At 36.9% G+C, this 12,411-nt stretch overlaps 1 protein-coding gene across 1 annotated transcript in view; it reads right to left on the reverse strand.

Annotated features, from left to right (window-relative positions):
- Positions 1–12,411, reverse strand: part of TSPAN3 (tetraspanin 3) — a 27,372-nt gene continuing 14,961 nt past the window's right edge. Inside the window, exons 2-7 of the mRNA XM_009330113.1 lie at positions 11,633–11,824; positions 10,499–10,573; positions 6,631–6,732; positions 6,111–6,263; positions 5,742–5,825; positions 1–791 (exon numbers count right to left, since the gene is read on the reverse strand). Of these exons, the coding sequence (XP_009328388.1) occupies positions 699–791; positions 5,742–5,825; positions 6,111–6,263; positions 6,631–6,732; positions 10,499–10,573; positions 11,633–11,824 (699 nt within the window). The 3' untranslated portion in view covers positions 1–698. The remainder of the gene's footprint in view (positions 792–5,741; positions 5,826–6,110; positions 6,264–6,630; positions 6,733–10,498; positions 10,574–11,632; positions 11,825–12,411) is intronic.

Genomic DNA, 12,411 nt, shown 5'->3' on the forward strand with positions numbered 1-12,411 from the left:
TAGAAAAAAGAATTATTTCATTATAGAACAGTAGTGCATACATTATACTCCTGAAAAGCCAGCTTATATTTTAAACCACTAACGTTTGAAAGATTTGATCTCTGAAGGTCAAAACTGCAGTCACATGATCCTAAAATTTTGGTTAGGTTTTTTTTTTTACAATTTTTATATATAAAGTGTACTGGACTTCACTTAAGTGTTTTTTAAAAAGTGACACTGGTGAGGGGCAGGATTAAAATCTTGTTTTTCCTCAAATTAAATAACAGCTGGCTTCCTTTGTACAACTTTGGCCAAAAAAGTTCCATGTAGTGAAGGTTGAAGAAATGCTCTCTCTATATGCAAGAATCAGCCAGTTAATGCTTAGAGGTAATCTACCAAAGTAGGCACACATCCTTTGACTTTCATATCAACCAAATTACACTTAACTTGCAAATGGTTCTGAAATTAGAAAGTTTACTAGTATACTAAAACATTTAGATACATGAATAGCTGGCTAAAACAGTGAAAGTCACAGGTAATTATATGGGCGTGTGTAAAGCTGAGTTGTTTTGCCCGTCACCAGCATACAGTACGGCTGTCCTCATCTGTGAAAGGTGTGCTTTGACTATGCTTAGGGCAAGAAAGCTATTGCAGTAGACCTGGCCCATTCACCTTCCACAGAAGTGAGATAAGATTGAACTGCATGTTCGCATTCTCTTCTAGGCATAGGTTCCGCCAGTGATGAGAAGTTCGTAGGCAGGATCCCGACTCCTCCTACATAGTACTATACAGGCACACAGCATGCCCAGAAGCTATGGAGAAAAAAAAAGAAGACAAGCTGAGTACAAAGAAGGTACTTCAAGAGATTTAACCTCAGCACAGAAATTGTCAGCATGCTTCGCAAGACTGTAATTGTCCATAAGGTAAATGGCAACAAATGCACTGTCCTTGAAAAAGCTTTGTTTCCTGCTGCAAAAAGCAAGGGCCACAAACTCCAGCCTTACTTTCTTGCCAGACTGTCTTGGACATCTTTAACAAAAGTTATTTTTGGTCAGCCACTTGTATTCTGCCTCAATAATTCAGATAGAAGAAACTACTAATTTTCTTATGAAAGTTGCAGATTTTTAGATACTGTATCTAGTATGAAAAATCAAAGTGACATTCAAACGCATTAGCCTCTAATTGCTACGATGAGAAAGAGCAAAACTTTAGAGTTTTTATGAACCTACTCCGCTGCTGAAATCTCTTTCAAATGCTCAATCTCTGTTGAAATGTCATATTAGAAAGCTTAAGTCCAATGTGAATTATTCACTTTTAGACATTTTCATGCTGTTAAAATTCACAGTACCATGACTGTGCTGGCAAGTTTGCCAGGAATTTAGGGTATGATCACCCTGTATACATTTAGGAGACTTTAATCAGATGAATGTAATCAGGGATGTAGGGCATGATATTTTACAGATGTTGCATGTTTATTGAAGGTAGAATAAGACTGTACCTACTAAAAAAATCAGGTACAGTGTTATGTTCTATGGTCTACAGTAATTGGCAATAGCTTCTAGTAAAGTAAGAGATCATATTGATTTGATCATATGCATAGAAGTTTATTCACAGATGCAAATATTTCAAGAGGCGACTGTCATAGCTCTGGATTATAAAGCATTACCCAGCCATCCCAAAAACCCCTTGAACAGAAAGCAAACAAGAATGAAATGGGTAAGCAGACAACCAAGTGTAAAGCTTCTTCATTGACACAGCAAAAACCCAGTGAACACACAGGACTGGGACAAAAGGAGAATTACTTTTTTTAATAAAAAGTCTGATGCAAACATCACATGTATAACAAGTTTTAAAACTAAATGATCGTACATGCAACATAGTACTTCAGTCTGCTGAAAGACTGAAGAGAGAATGTTTTAAAAATCCTAAGTCCAAAGAAGCAGTGAATAGAAAGAGGCATGATGAAATTCTAGTATGAGCTTTTAATTTCCTGGAAAGAAACAAGCTGTAAAGATTAATAATATTCTTTGTCTGGAGTGCATTATCTGCTTTGGATCTATAGCAGAAACCAGCTTAGGTTCAAAAAAAAGCATATGGAGAGTAACCTAGAGTATGGTACTTCAGCCTGTTGGTAAAAACAGCACCTTTCTTCACTTTCCATGAGTACTTGGGTAGTTTCAGTTCACAGACCAACTCCCAAACATATGTTATCACAGAATCATAGAACGGTTTGGGTTGGAAGGGACCTTTAAAGGTCACCTAGTCCAACCCCCCTGCAATAAGCAGGGACATCTTCAACTAGATCAGGTTGCTCAGGTTGTTATATTCATGTCAGAGTAAGAGAAAACAGTTACATGAGAGAATGACTCTTCATGGACACAGCCCTTCTAAGTGAGGAGGTAATATCCACAATTAAAAAAACCCTTAAGTTAGACTTGTAAAATGGAGAGTTTATGGTAGTTGCCAGTGGCAACAGAACTCTGAAGAAAGCTCACAGCCTGCAATTACAAAAACTGCATCTTCTTCCCTGTTCAAAACAAGGATAAAATGAAGAGTGTGCTGCAGAGAAACACCTCCTTTAGTCTTTTGCTATAATTCATTCTCACCAAGTATGTCAAATAAATAAAAGTAGTTCTATCACATTTACAGTTACTCACACGAAGATAATCCTGTTCAATGACTCACTCAAGACATTCAATTTATACAGAGTTGTGTAAAATCTGAAACAATCAGGTACTATAATAAAACCTCATGTAAGCAACTTCTAAGTTACTATTTAAACCATTTATATCCTTTAGGAGGCCACCGAGCATATTCGTAGAATTCACTGTAAACACAGAAGTAACTCCCATATTTCATCTTTCTCCACAGAAGTGATTTATTATGTCATTTAAAAAAATATGCTAACACCTCTAAAACCTTTTCTAAGGCATTTGATTCTGTTTCTCTTCAGTTGCTAGAGTGAACAAAAATATTTTAGAAGTCTGTGTTGAGGAAGGATCCATGCATCCCCCCTCTTCAACTTTCAGAAAAGCATAGACATCTCCCACAGTCAGAAAGTTTAGTTTGTTTCCATTAAATATTTTTTTTTTTTTAGTTTGCCTGCTAACAGTAATTGTATCCAATCTTTCAAACCAATTTGCCTTTTTTTTTGTACAAAAAAGCTGACTGGCTGTATATACATATGCCAAGCTCAGTGATCACTAACTACAAAAGCCATCTTTAAGAATGAACTCTGCAGCTAATCAAGCAGCAAGCCTACTGCACTGCAATGACTTTGCTCCCTTCAGTTTGCCTCCTATTTATGAATAGTTCTATGCTGTCACTGTGGTTGAGACCAGGGAACTATTGCACACTGGAAGATCCCCACGGAACTGAAACATGAACATACCAAACATTACTTCTATGCAGAAAAGACCAAGTCTTCCACAAATTCCAAGCCCTGCGAAAATTCTCCTCTTCTCAGTCTTTTCATTTTAAAGAAAGTACTGAAGGCTAAACTTGTTCACTGTAAGCTATTGTCCAATGAACTTTCGACAACTTTGTTGCATAACAAATGAAATAATCTGTTTGGAGTGGACTCTACGCAGTGAGTATAGGAAAGGTAGTAAAATTTACCAAAAGGTAAGAAAAACATAATTAGTCCTCTAAGTTTACAGGACATGACCTAAGTTACAGGCCATTTGCTGAAGTTTACATTCTTATCTCCATTTCAATTAGCCCACAGACTATTTTGCTGAGAATCAGGCTAAGCACATACTTAAATTCTGTATTACAAATAAGAGGATGTAACAACTTAGGTCATAAGTTTCAGGAGATAAATAGAACAGTTTGAATACTGTTTAGTATCAACTTGATTGAAACTAATGTCATTTTAAAACATGTGAATTTGCAACCATTTCAGCTGTGGAGCAAAGATACAAGAATATGACCTCTGATAGACTTAAATGTGATTACCACTCAGTGAATATTACTAGACAGAAATTTCACGGGTATTCCCAACACCCTGTATTCTATATTTATCTTTATTTTCTAAACAGGTATCATGTAGCTTGTTTTAACTTTAAGCAAAAAGATGTCAAAATACTGCAGCACTAGCAAAGAAATTTCTGATATTCTTATTTTCTTGACAAACTATTTAGACAATATGTACTTTCTGCCAATAGCTTGATTACTGACACGTGGAGGCAAATCGAAGAGCACCCACTGCAGAAGGGATACAGCTAACATGCTTGCGTAGAATTGATCAGCCAGGAATAACAGAAGGATGCAAGCAGCCACATTGCCATTGCAAGCACACATCAGAAATTCTGGCCCAATCTCAGAGGATTATAACTGTGCTGCATTTTGGGGCAGACCCGTTAGTCAACTTGCAAACTCCAAAACTAAGAATAATGCCTCCTCTTAGGATTCAGCTCATCTAGCCTCATAACATACATTTTTTTTCTACATAAAAGATCTGCCATAGTAACCACGGTTGTGGTAAATATATTTGTGTAATGTAAATTAATGTATTTCAGTATTCAAGCAGACTAAATATTGCTTTAACAGTTAAAACTTTAAGAACAGCAATTAAAAAATACCTTCCTTCAGAGGACTGTGCACAGATCTCACCAAATTTAAAGTTCCATAGCTGAAGTAATCTGGTTCTGGACAGTTCAACAATATTACCGTACACAGTATTAACTATGAGTATATCCTTGTAGCAGTGAAATAGAAATTTAACTATATTTTCACAAGTCTGTTTGCAAAAGATCATTTACCTTCAAACATACAATCCAGCTCAAAAGCTGCTTTTGAAAAACAAAAGTGCCTAAACAGCCTGACTCAACAGGTACAATGTTTTCTGAATTCAAATGCTATTAAGGGCACAAAAGTAACTTTGAAATTAGTTTTCAAGTCTCTTGGGATTCAACATATGTACTCATTTCTTAGAGGCCATAACATCGGCACAGTCCGAAAATAATGTAATTAATGTACTAAGCGTGCCAAATTGATGAGCATTCAAAATTCCAATTTTACAGATATGTTTAGAAGACAGTCCTTGTCTTTTAAAAAAATCTAAATACTGAGATACACATTAGACTACTTCCTCAGCTACTTTATGACCAGGGTAACTGTAACAATTAAGGTTCATGTAGGAGACAGCCTGTGCTCAATTTTAGGTAGGCAGGGTCTCCAGTTTAGAACCTCTTTTTTGCTTAAGTCCAGGAACCAAGAAATCTTCAAGACACAATGCAAAGCTCAGTTGAACAAGAGCAGAGTATGCTATCAAAAACCCTGGTGTATCTCCTGGGTGGTCCTGACATTATTGGTATGCCATGAAGCATAGTTAAGCTGATATACCTCTAAAATGGCATGAAGTATAAGCTATCTGTTTTAAAGTTGGAAATTAAATACTATGCAAATTCTTCAAGTGTTAAATGCCATCAGAGCACATTCATGACACTTAACACTTAGATAATTAGCTTTCAAGAAATAATTTACTGTTTATATTGTAGTAGATTACTGCACGTAACATTGACTGTTCAGCTATCTTCAAACCTAATACAATATACATCCACATAGCAGTAGTTTTTAGACCATGCATGGTTGAGAAGTTATGTGTTAAAGTGTTTAGATCCTTTTGACTGATGTTCATTTATCCCTCAAACCAAGTAGGGACTAAGGCTGTTATCATCCTGTGCATACCTGTGATAACCTGGACAGCAGTTTAGAATTTCATCTGAGAAAAAGTTTACAGCTAAAGAATACTCTCTTACCTGAATAGCAGCAAATGCCAGTGCTGCCCAGATGACATACATCATGATCTCTTGAAGCTTCTTTACAACCAGAGCCTCGCACCCCTGAAACAAGTAGACTTATTATATAACCATCTGTCAACCACATTTAGACACACACCAAAAAAACCCCAAACCACCCCAAAAGCATCAAACTGTGCAGAAAGGTAATCCAAACACTAAAAAAAGTCATTACTTACTATATCACAGATGAAAAAAGGAGAGATTTTCCCCCCTCTAGAAACCATGTTTATTTCCTGTTAAAGCAAATACACCCAAGACTTCACAAAAGAAAATTAAATTGTCAGCAAACGCACGTGGCTACATAAGTTCATACTTTGGCTGTCTTACCTCAGAATAAAGGTCCATTGGGCGGGTCAAACTGCCAGTACAGTTGCTGAGGGCTGCTTTGCAACAGCTAAGCGGCACACTGTTATTTTTAGTTTGTTTGAACCAGACAGTATTCTCCCAGTCTGAATAGTTATGGATCCCACAACAGCGCAACTGAAAAAATCATACAGGTAAAAAGCCAACATGTTTATCAGTCAAGAAGTGGGATAAGAACAATTCTAGTTACAATACCAAGAACACAAGCATATTAAGATTATGTTCCATTGCAGAATACGTAAGTACTAAATATTTGAATGCAAACACTGATTCGTAGATAGCCAATTACACAAAATGCATCTCCCCATCAACAGTGTCATAATCCTACTAATTTTAACTGAGTTAAGCTATTTATTGACCAATCAGCTGTTTCCTAATTTGTCAGAATGGAGGAAGACATGCTACACGAGTAGCAGAGCAACACAGCATCTATGTTTTAAGGACAGAAAGGACTGAAAAGTTCCTATGTGTCTCGCTGTCTCACCTGCCTCTGTACATAGTCAATAGCACGACTGGCTGCATCAGGATTTGTCCCATTGTATCCGTTGTATACTTTCTGAATGCTGTGATCAACTTCATCCTCCACCTGTGAAGTATTAGGAAAGCATCTGCATTAGCACACCAACAGAAGTAGTACAGGTCTAGGTAAAATTATTCCACTGCTAATTATAGCAATTCAGGAAACCAAGGTAACTCCCTATCATCTGAAATCAGCATACTTTGGTGGTACAGCTTCTTAAAATTCTAACTTGACTTTTTCAAAGATGTTGCTAGCTTGCAGCTAATGGACAAGAAAAAAAAAACAAGCAGCTATCTTCCATAAGATTTTAGATAAAGTAGCTTTGCAATGGATCTCAGAAAGGAAATTGCTTTTATTACGACACTGTGGCAGACATTCCATGAAGTTAAGGGCTCTCCATAAGGGCATGCATTCCCCTTTTGACTTCCTACTCCTCCTTCAAAGTTCCAAACCAAAACCAGTATAACCATCTGGGTTATATCCTTGTTGTCCCAAAGGGAACGAGTTGAGTAAGTCATACCACCTGCTCTTCCCATTCTGATTGAAGCACAGGTAAATTCTCAAAGATGAGGTCTTTTGGTTGACTGTTCTACCCTACAGTGACCAAGCTCTCTGTTCAGTCCCAGTCCCCCCACACTTCCTGAGAAATGTTGATGGCAGTACATTGTACATAGCAACAGTTACTGGAATAGCTCCCTAAAGCTACTGCAGATGAGTCAAGCTGCTAAAGATGCTGATAAGTACATGTGTTAGAAATGGATGCTACCCAAGAATCATCATTTGTCCCCCAAAAAGGCGTCTTACAGTGCCCATTTTGGAGGAAATCTTACTAGAACCTTTTAAGTAATGTCTCACTGTAAACTGTAACTTAAATGCACAGAAAGTTTGGTGTAGCTAAACATTTGTACAATAGTAAGATTAGCTCTGAATTGATTTTTTCTATCACATTCAACAGGAATTATGTGCAAGGAATGTGATCTTAGGGCTGAGCATTAACTAAGCATACATATTCTTTAGATTTGCAAGTTACAGTAGGAAGGTCTTGCCAACACATCATTCCCTTAAATGCTTTAATGGAAGAATTTTCTGCAGCAATAGCACAAGCTTCCTTCCCCCCCCCAAGAATGCTGGTTATCTTCAGAAGTAAATCTGTATCAAGACAGATACGAGTAAAAGTCAATTTAGCCTGCACAGGCAACTTGTTTCAGACTAGCTTAAAATTAATTGTTCGATGATTTAACTGATGCGATTTACAACTCTGATTCATGTAACTAAACAGCTGTCCAATTTGTCATATAGGTTTTTAAATCATTTATTTCAGTGCTTGCTTGTGTATCATTTAGTTTATGGTTCAATTAGGGCAACATTATGCCTGAAAGCCATGCAAATTACATACAATACAAACAGAAGTCACTAGCTCTAGCTAACTGGCAGGTTTTATGAAAAATGAAAAGAGTGAACTACTCCACCCAGGGGAAAAAAAAACCCAGTAAGTCCTCAACCGGCAGCCTGGTTAATCCCTGCTGCCATTTACTAAAACCCTTATTTTTACTGATAAGGACCAATGCTAGCAGATTCTGCAGCAGGTCAGTCTATCACAATATGACCTAGGCATGCTTCACGTTGCTCTGAAGGAGTAGGAGTCTGAATTGGATCCATACGTGCAGGTTTACAGAGGCATATTGGAAAATTAAGTGATTTTAAGATGAGTCATTGTATCAACTTAAAAGGGCACAATACCACTTTCTTGAGACATTATACTTAGTCTCACTTGGTACCAACAGTTTTGATGAACAACTGCCATGACTTCAATCTTTCCTTTTGTTTGTAAAGTTTTGTTTAGAAGTTTGTACACTTAACAGTAAAGTAAATCTAACATGGTTAAGGTGCCTTTTTAAAACAAACAAACAAACCCCCCACAGATCTATACATGCCATGTCAGAAACAACAGAACAGAATTAGCAAAGCACAGAGCTGCCTTATTTATCCTGGCAAAAATAATCGGAAATCTAAGCAGATTTCACCTCCCAGTTCACTGGTAATAAATTTATGTTATTTCTGACACTCCTGTTGCACTTGAAAACAATAGTTTAAGATGCTAAGTACAGCAGTGTAGTAGAAAACTGCCAATTTTTACTAACAAAATCTGTCCATCCTTTCAAAAGATTTAAGATTTAGTTTTCAAATACTGACTCCCACAAATGGCTTAACGTAAAACCATACTGCCACCAAAAAGAGACTACCTTCCCTCTTCCTCTAAGCTCTGACCCTGCATTACCTACAGCTGTGAAACTGTATGGTAGCAAGACAAAAATGAGAGGCCACAGGAACATGCAGTTGGGACCAATCCCATTTTCAAGTGTTTCAAGTGTGTAATTTCAGATGGGCTAGGGAAGAAAGATGTACGCATGTGCTTTTGTCTGCTCTGAATGCTGTTAACTGGAAGAGAGCAAGCCATTTTAAGACTGGAACACAGAAGCGAATAAGGTGACCACAGCTTAGTCCAAAGCAGATCCACAGTAATTCCTGAATAACTATACTGTAATACACTACACCTCTGCAAGTATTAGAGCAGAAGGCAACCATTCAAGTTAGCATGTAAGAACTCAACATGTTTCCCATTCTCCAGGAATGGTACTGCTTTCCTCAGCTGCTTCCAAGGACTACTTCCACTATAAGCTTCGCAGTCCCAAATGATCTTCTCAGTGCACTGCCAAGATACCAGAAGTCAAATGTAGAACATGAGAAAAATATATCCTGAATTTAAGCGCCGCTGATAAAGCATTTCTGTTGACGCAATCTATTCTAACTGTTATTAAGCCAGATTTATAATGCATATTTCAGGGTCTTCCTGTTAGCTGCTTACTCAAGGCAGCCTTTCTTTGTAAAAATCTAGAGTTTTAGCTTGGTTTACTTGATGGTTGTCTCACTGTTTCTTCCAGGATAGCAGGAGAAAGCAAGAAGGAGAGAATACTGAACTAGTAAGACCCGTGTTGTTTATATAAACACAGAAGGCCAAAGAAAGGTGTTGTAGTTCAGCTTGCTATTAAGATATCACTGCAGTGTCCTATAATGCGATCATACTACATGTCACAGCTAAAAATGCCTTTTCTGTTATTTTTTTGGCAAAGTTTAGATGCAGACATAAAAGCCAGTGAAACTGCGCAAGTTAGAAAATTCTTTTCTTCAAGCTACATTGTGGTATCTCTAATACCATGTGGTGTATTTCTGCCACATATTATGCTGGTAGAAACACAATTTCATTTTTCTGGTCCTGTTTCTTAACTTCCATTAAACAAACAGTGGGAGAAGTCATAATTGCTTTAGCCACAACCCTTCTCAACAACCTGTATAAAGCTAGACAGTATACATTGACAAATTCAAGCTATTTGATTTTATTATGAGGCAGTGCTAGTTTGTATACCAAAACACAAGACAATATTTAAGTTATTGCGTATCAAAACAATATGCCCTACGTTCAAATATTGTGTAACCGCAATCATTCACAAAGTCAAAGCATAAATAAATTAGAAGACCATCTGGAAAATGGAAACATACCAATTACCATGACTCCCCTCTGCTGTTCAACTGTTAATGATATATTCCAGCTAGTTTTTTGGCCTACGAGAAAACTTTCTGCTTTACTTTGAAGAATATCGATGTTCTAAATTTTAAGATATTGGTATCTCAAATTAACCCACTTAGAGGTTTGGTTTTATTCCCTTAACAAATACTCATTAAAAGTTCTACAGAATTAAATGCAGTAAAGACTACAACTCTATTTTGGTCACAGTTCACAACAAAACATTTACCGAAATTGAGAATTTATTACCTTTGCTCTGTAAATGTATCCAAGAACCACCACCACAACTTCAGTGATAAAAACCAAGAGCAGGATGATCACAAACTGTAAAATACAGTCAAGAGTGTTTGTGCAAATAGTTTTACCCATTTACTTTCTGAAAGTCTCCATATAGATTTTGCTATTTAAAGTAATTTTTCAGGTAAGGTTTTGATTTAACAGATAACTTAAAGCAGGCAATTAATTTGACCAAATGAGCCCAGAATTAACTTCATTCAAGAAGCTTTAGCGTTCATAGCTTTACCAAGTAATAAGAAGCTGCCCAGCCAGGCAAGTGTGATCATTAGGACTGAAAACACCATACTGGAGTGCTTTAATCAAGTGTTTCTTTCAATCTTCTTTCTGTTAGATAAATAGGAACGTCACATCAAAGAAGCTACCCAGGCTATTACTAAGAGTGGTAGATGGGCTAAGGGAATGTTTCTTTGGATTAAGCCCTGTAACAACTGACAGAGACAGCAAGCTATGCATTTGTCTTGGTATATTTAAGAGCACTTTTAAAATAAACTGTTAAGAAGTCTACACAGCATCCAACAAAAAGCCCAAAAAAACCCCTGTGGGGACAGTTTAAATACTGGCCTCTCTTCTCTCCTACCTAATTATCAAGCTGAAATTACAGTTAAAATGCTTGGAAACACATAGCATAAAATACTGCAAACAAAGTGTCCAAATTAAGCCATAAAGAAAAATATTTAGGCATCATAACAACCCTCAGTTAACCCTGATGCATGATACCTAAAACGAGAAGGTTCCTGGATCACCTTTCTCTGTCCAATTTCAGCTTTTCAACCACAATAGGTAAAAGGGAGATTTAAAAACTGTTATGACTTAATCATATGGTTTTACATTTGTTTAATGAGATGACCACAGTTCTAAAAAAGGTAAAGCTGAAGAGGCTTCTGCTGCCAGAACTAGCTAATTTAACACCATTACTCAGAACAGAAAATTGAAATAAGATGTTCATAACAAAATATAAGGGGAAAACATTTAAGGCCATAAAATAAGATTAGAACAAACTTTAAAATATTTTAGAAGTCTATTAAAAGGGAAGGCAGCCAAATATACAACAGACAAACACCATCATATAAAAGCTCTGCAACTTACCGTAGCAAGCCCACAGCGGCTTTCTCGAATTGTGGCACAGCACCCAATAAGTCCAATAATAAAAAGAAGTGTTCCCACAGCTATGATAATAACTGCTGGAATTAGTGTGTAGACATCTTCAAAGAAGTGATCATAGTCATCATATGTGATGAACACATAGGCTCCCACGTAGCACAGTATACCTGCTGCTGCCTACAATAGACACAACAACATGGTAAATTTCTTCGAACACCAAACCCTCCTTTCAGCAAGGCTAGTTGGCAACAATTATTTTATCAAACACCATAAAGCAGTCTTCCTCAAAAATTAGGGGTTTTTTAAACGTAGACATCTTTGCTAGGTTATAGCATATGTTTATTAGGAACATCTCAAATGGAAGCTAGCCAGTAGTTTTCAAACTACATTTGATCTAGGCAGATTTAGTTTTGACTACACTATGGAAGTCTTCTGAGGCACGTAGTCAAGAAATGAGGGTAACCATGCTATGAACACTAAAGTCTTGCTCCCTGTTCTCAAATACTACTTTTCTATGCTGTGAACTACACTTTCTACATAGTCTAACATTCACAAACTCTCTCATACTTTTGAGAACAGGATTCCACCCCATTCAAGCAGCAAGTTATTTGCTATTCAACAGCTTCTCAGAACATGTACGCAGTTCTTTTATCTGCCATTATTTACCTACTACTTATCTTATTCTTCCATTTTGCTGATTACTACCTATGATTTAATGTTAGAACAGAACAGATAGGCACATTGCATACTTTAACCTCTGCTAG

Source organism: Pygoscelis adeliae, unplaced genomic scaffold (assembly GCF_000699105.1).
Source record: "Pygoscelis adeliae isolate BGI_AS28 unplaced genomic scaffold, ASM69910v1 Scaffold298, whole genome shotgun sequence".
NCBI classification, from domain to species: Eukaryota; Metazoa; Chordata; class Aves; order Sphenisciformes; family Spheniscidae; genus Pygoscelis; species Pygoscelis adeliae.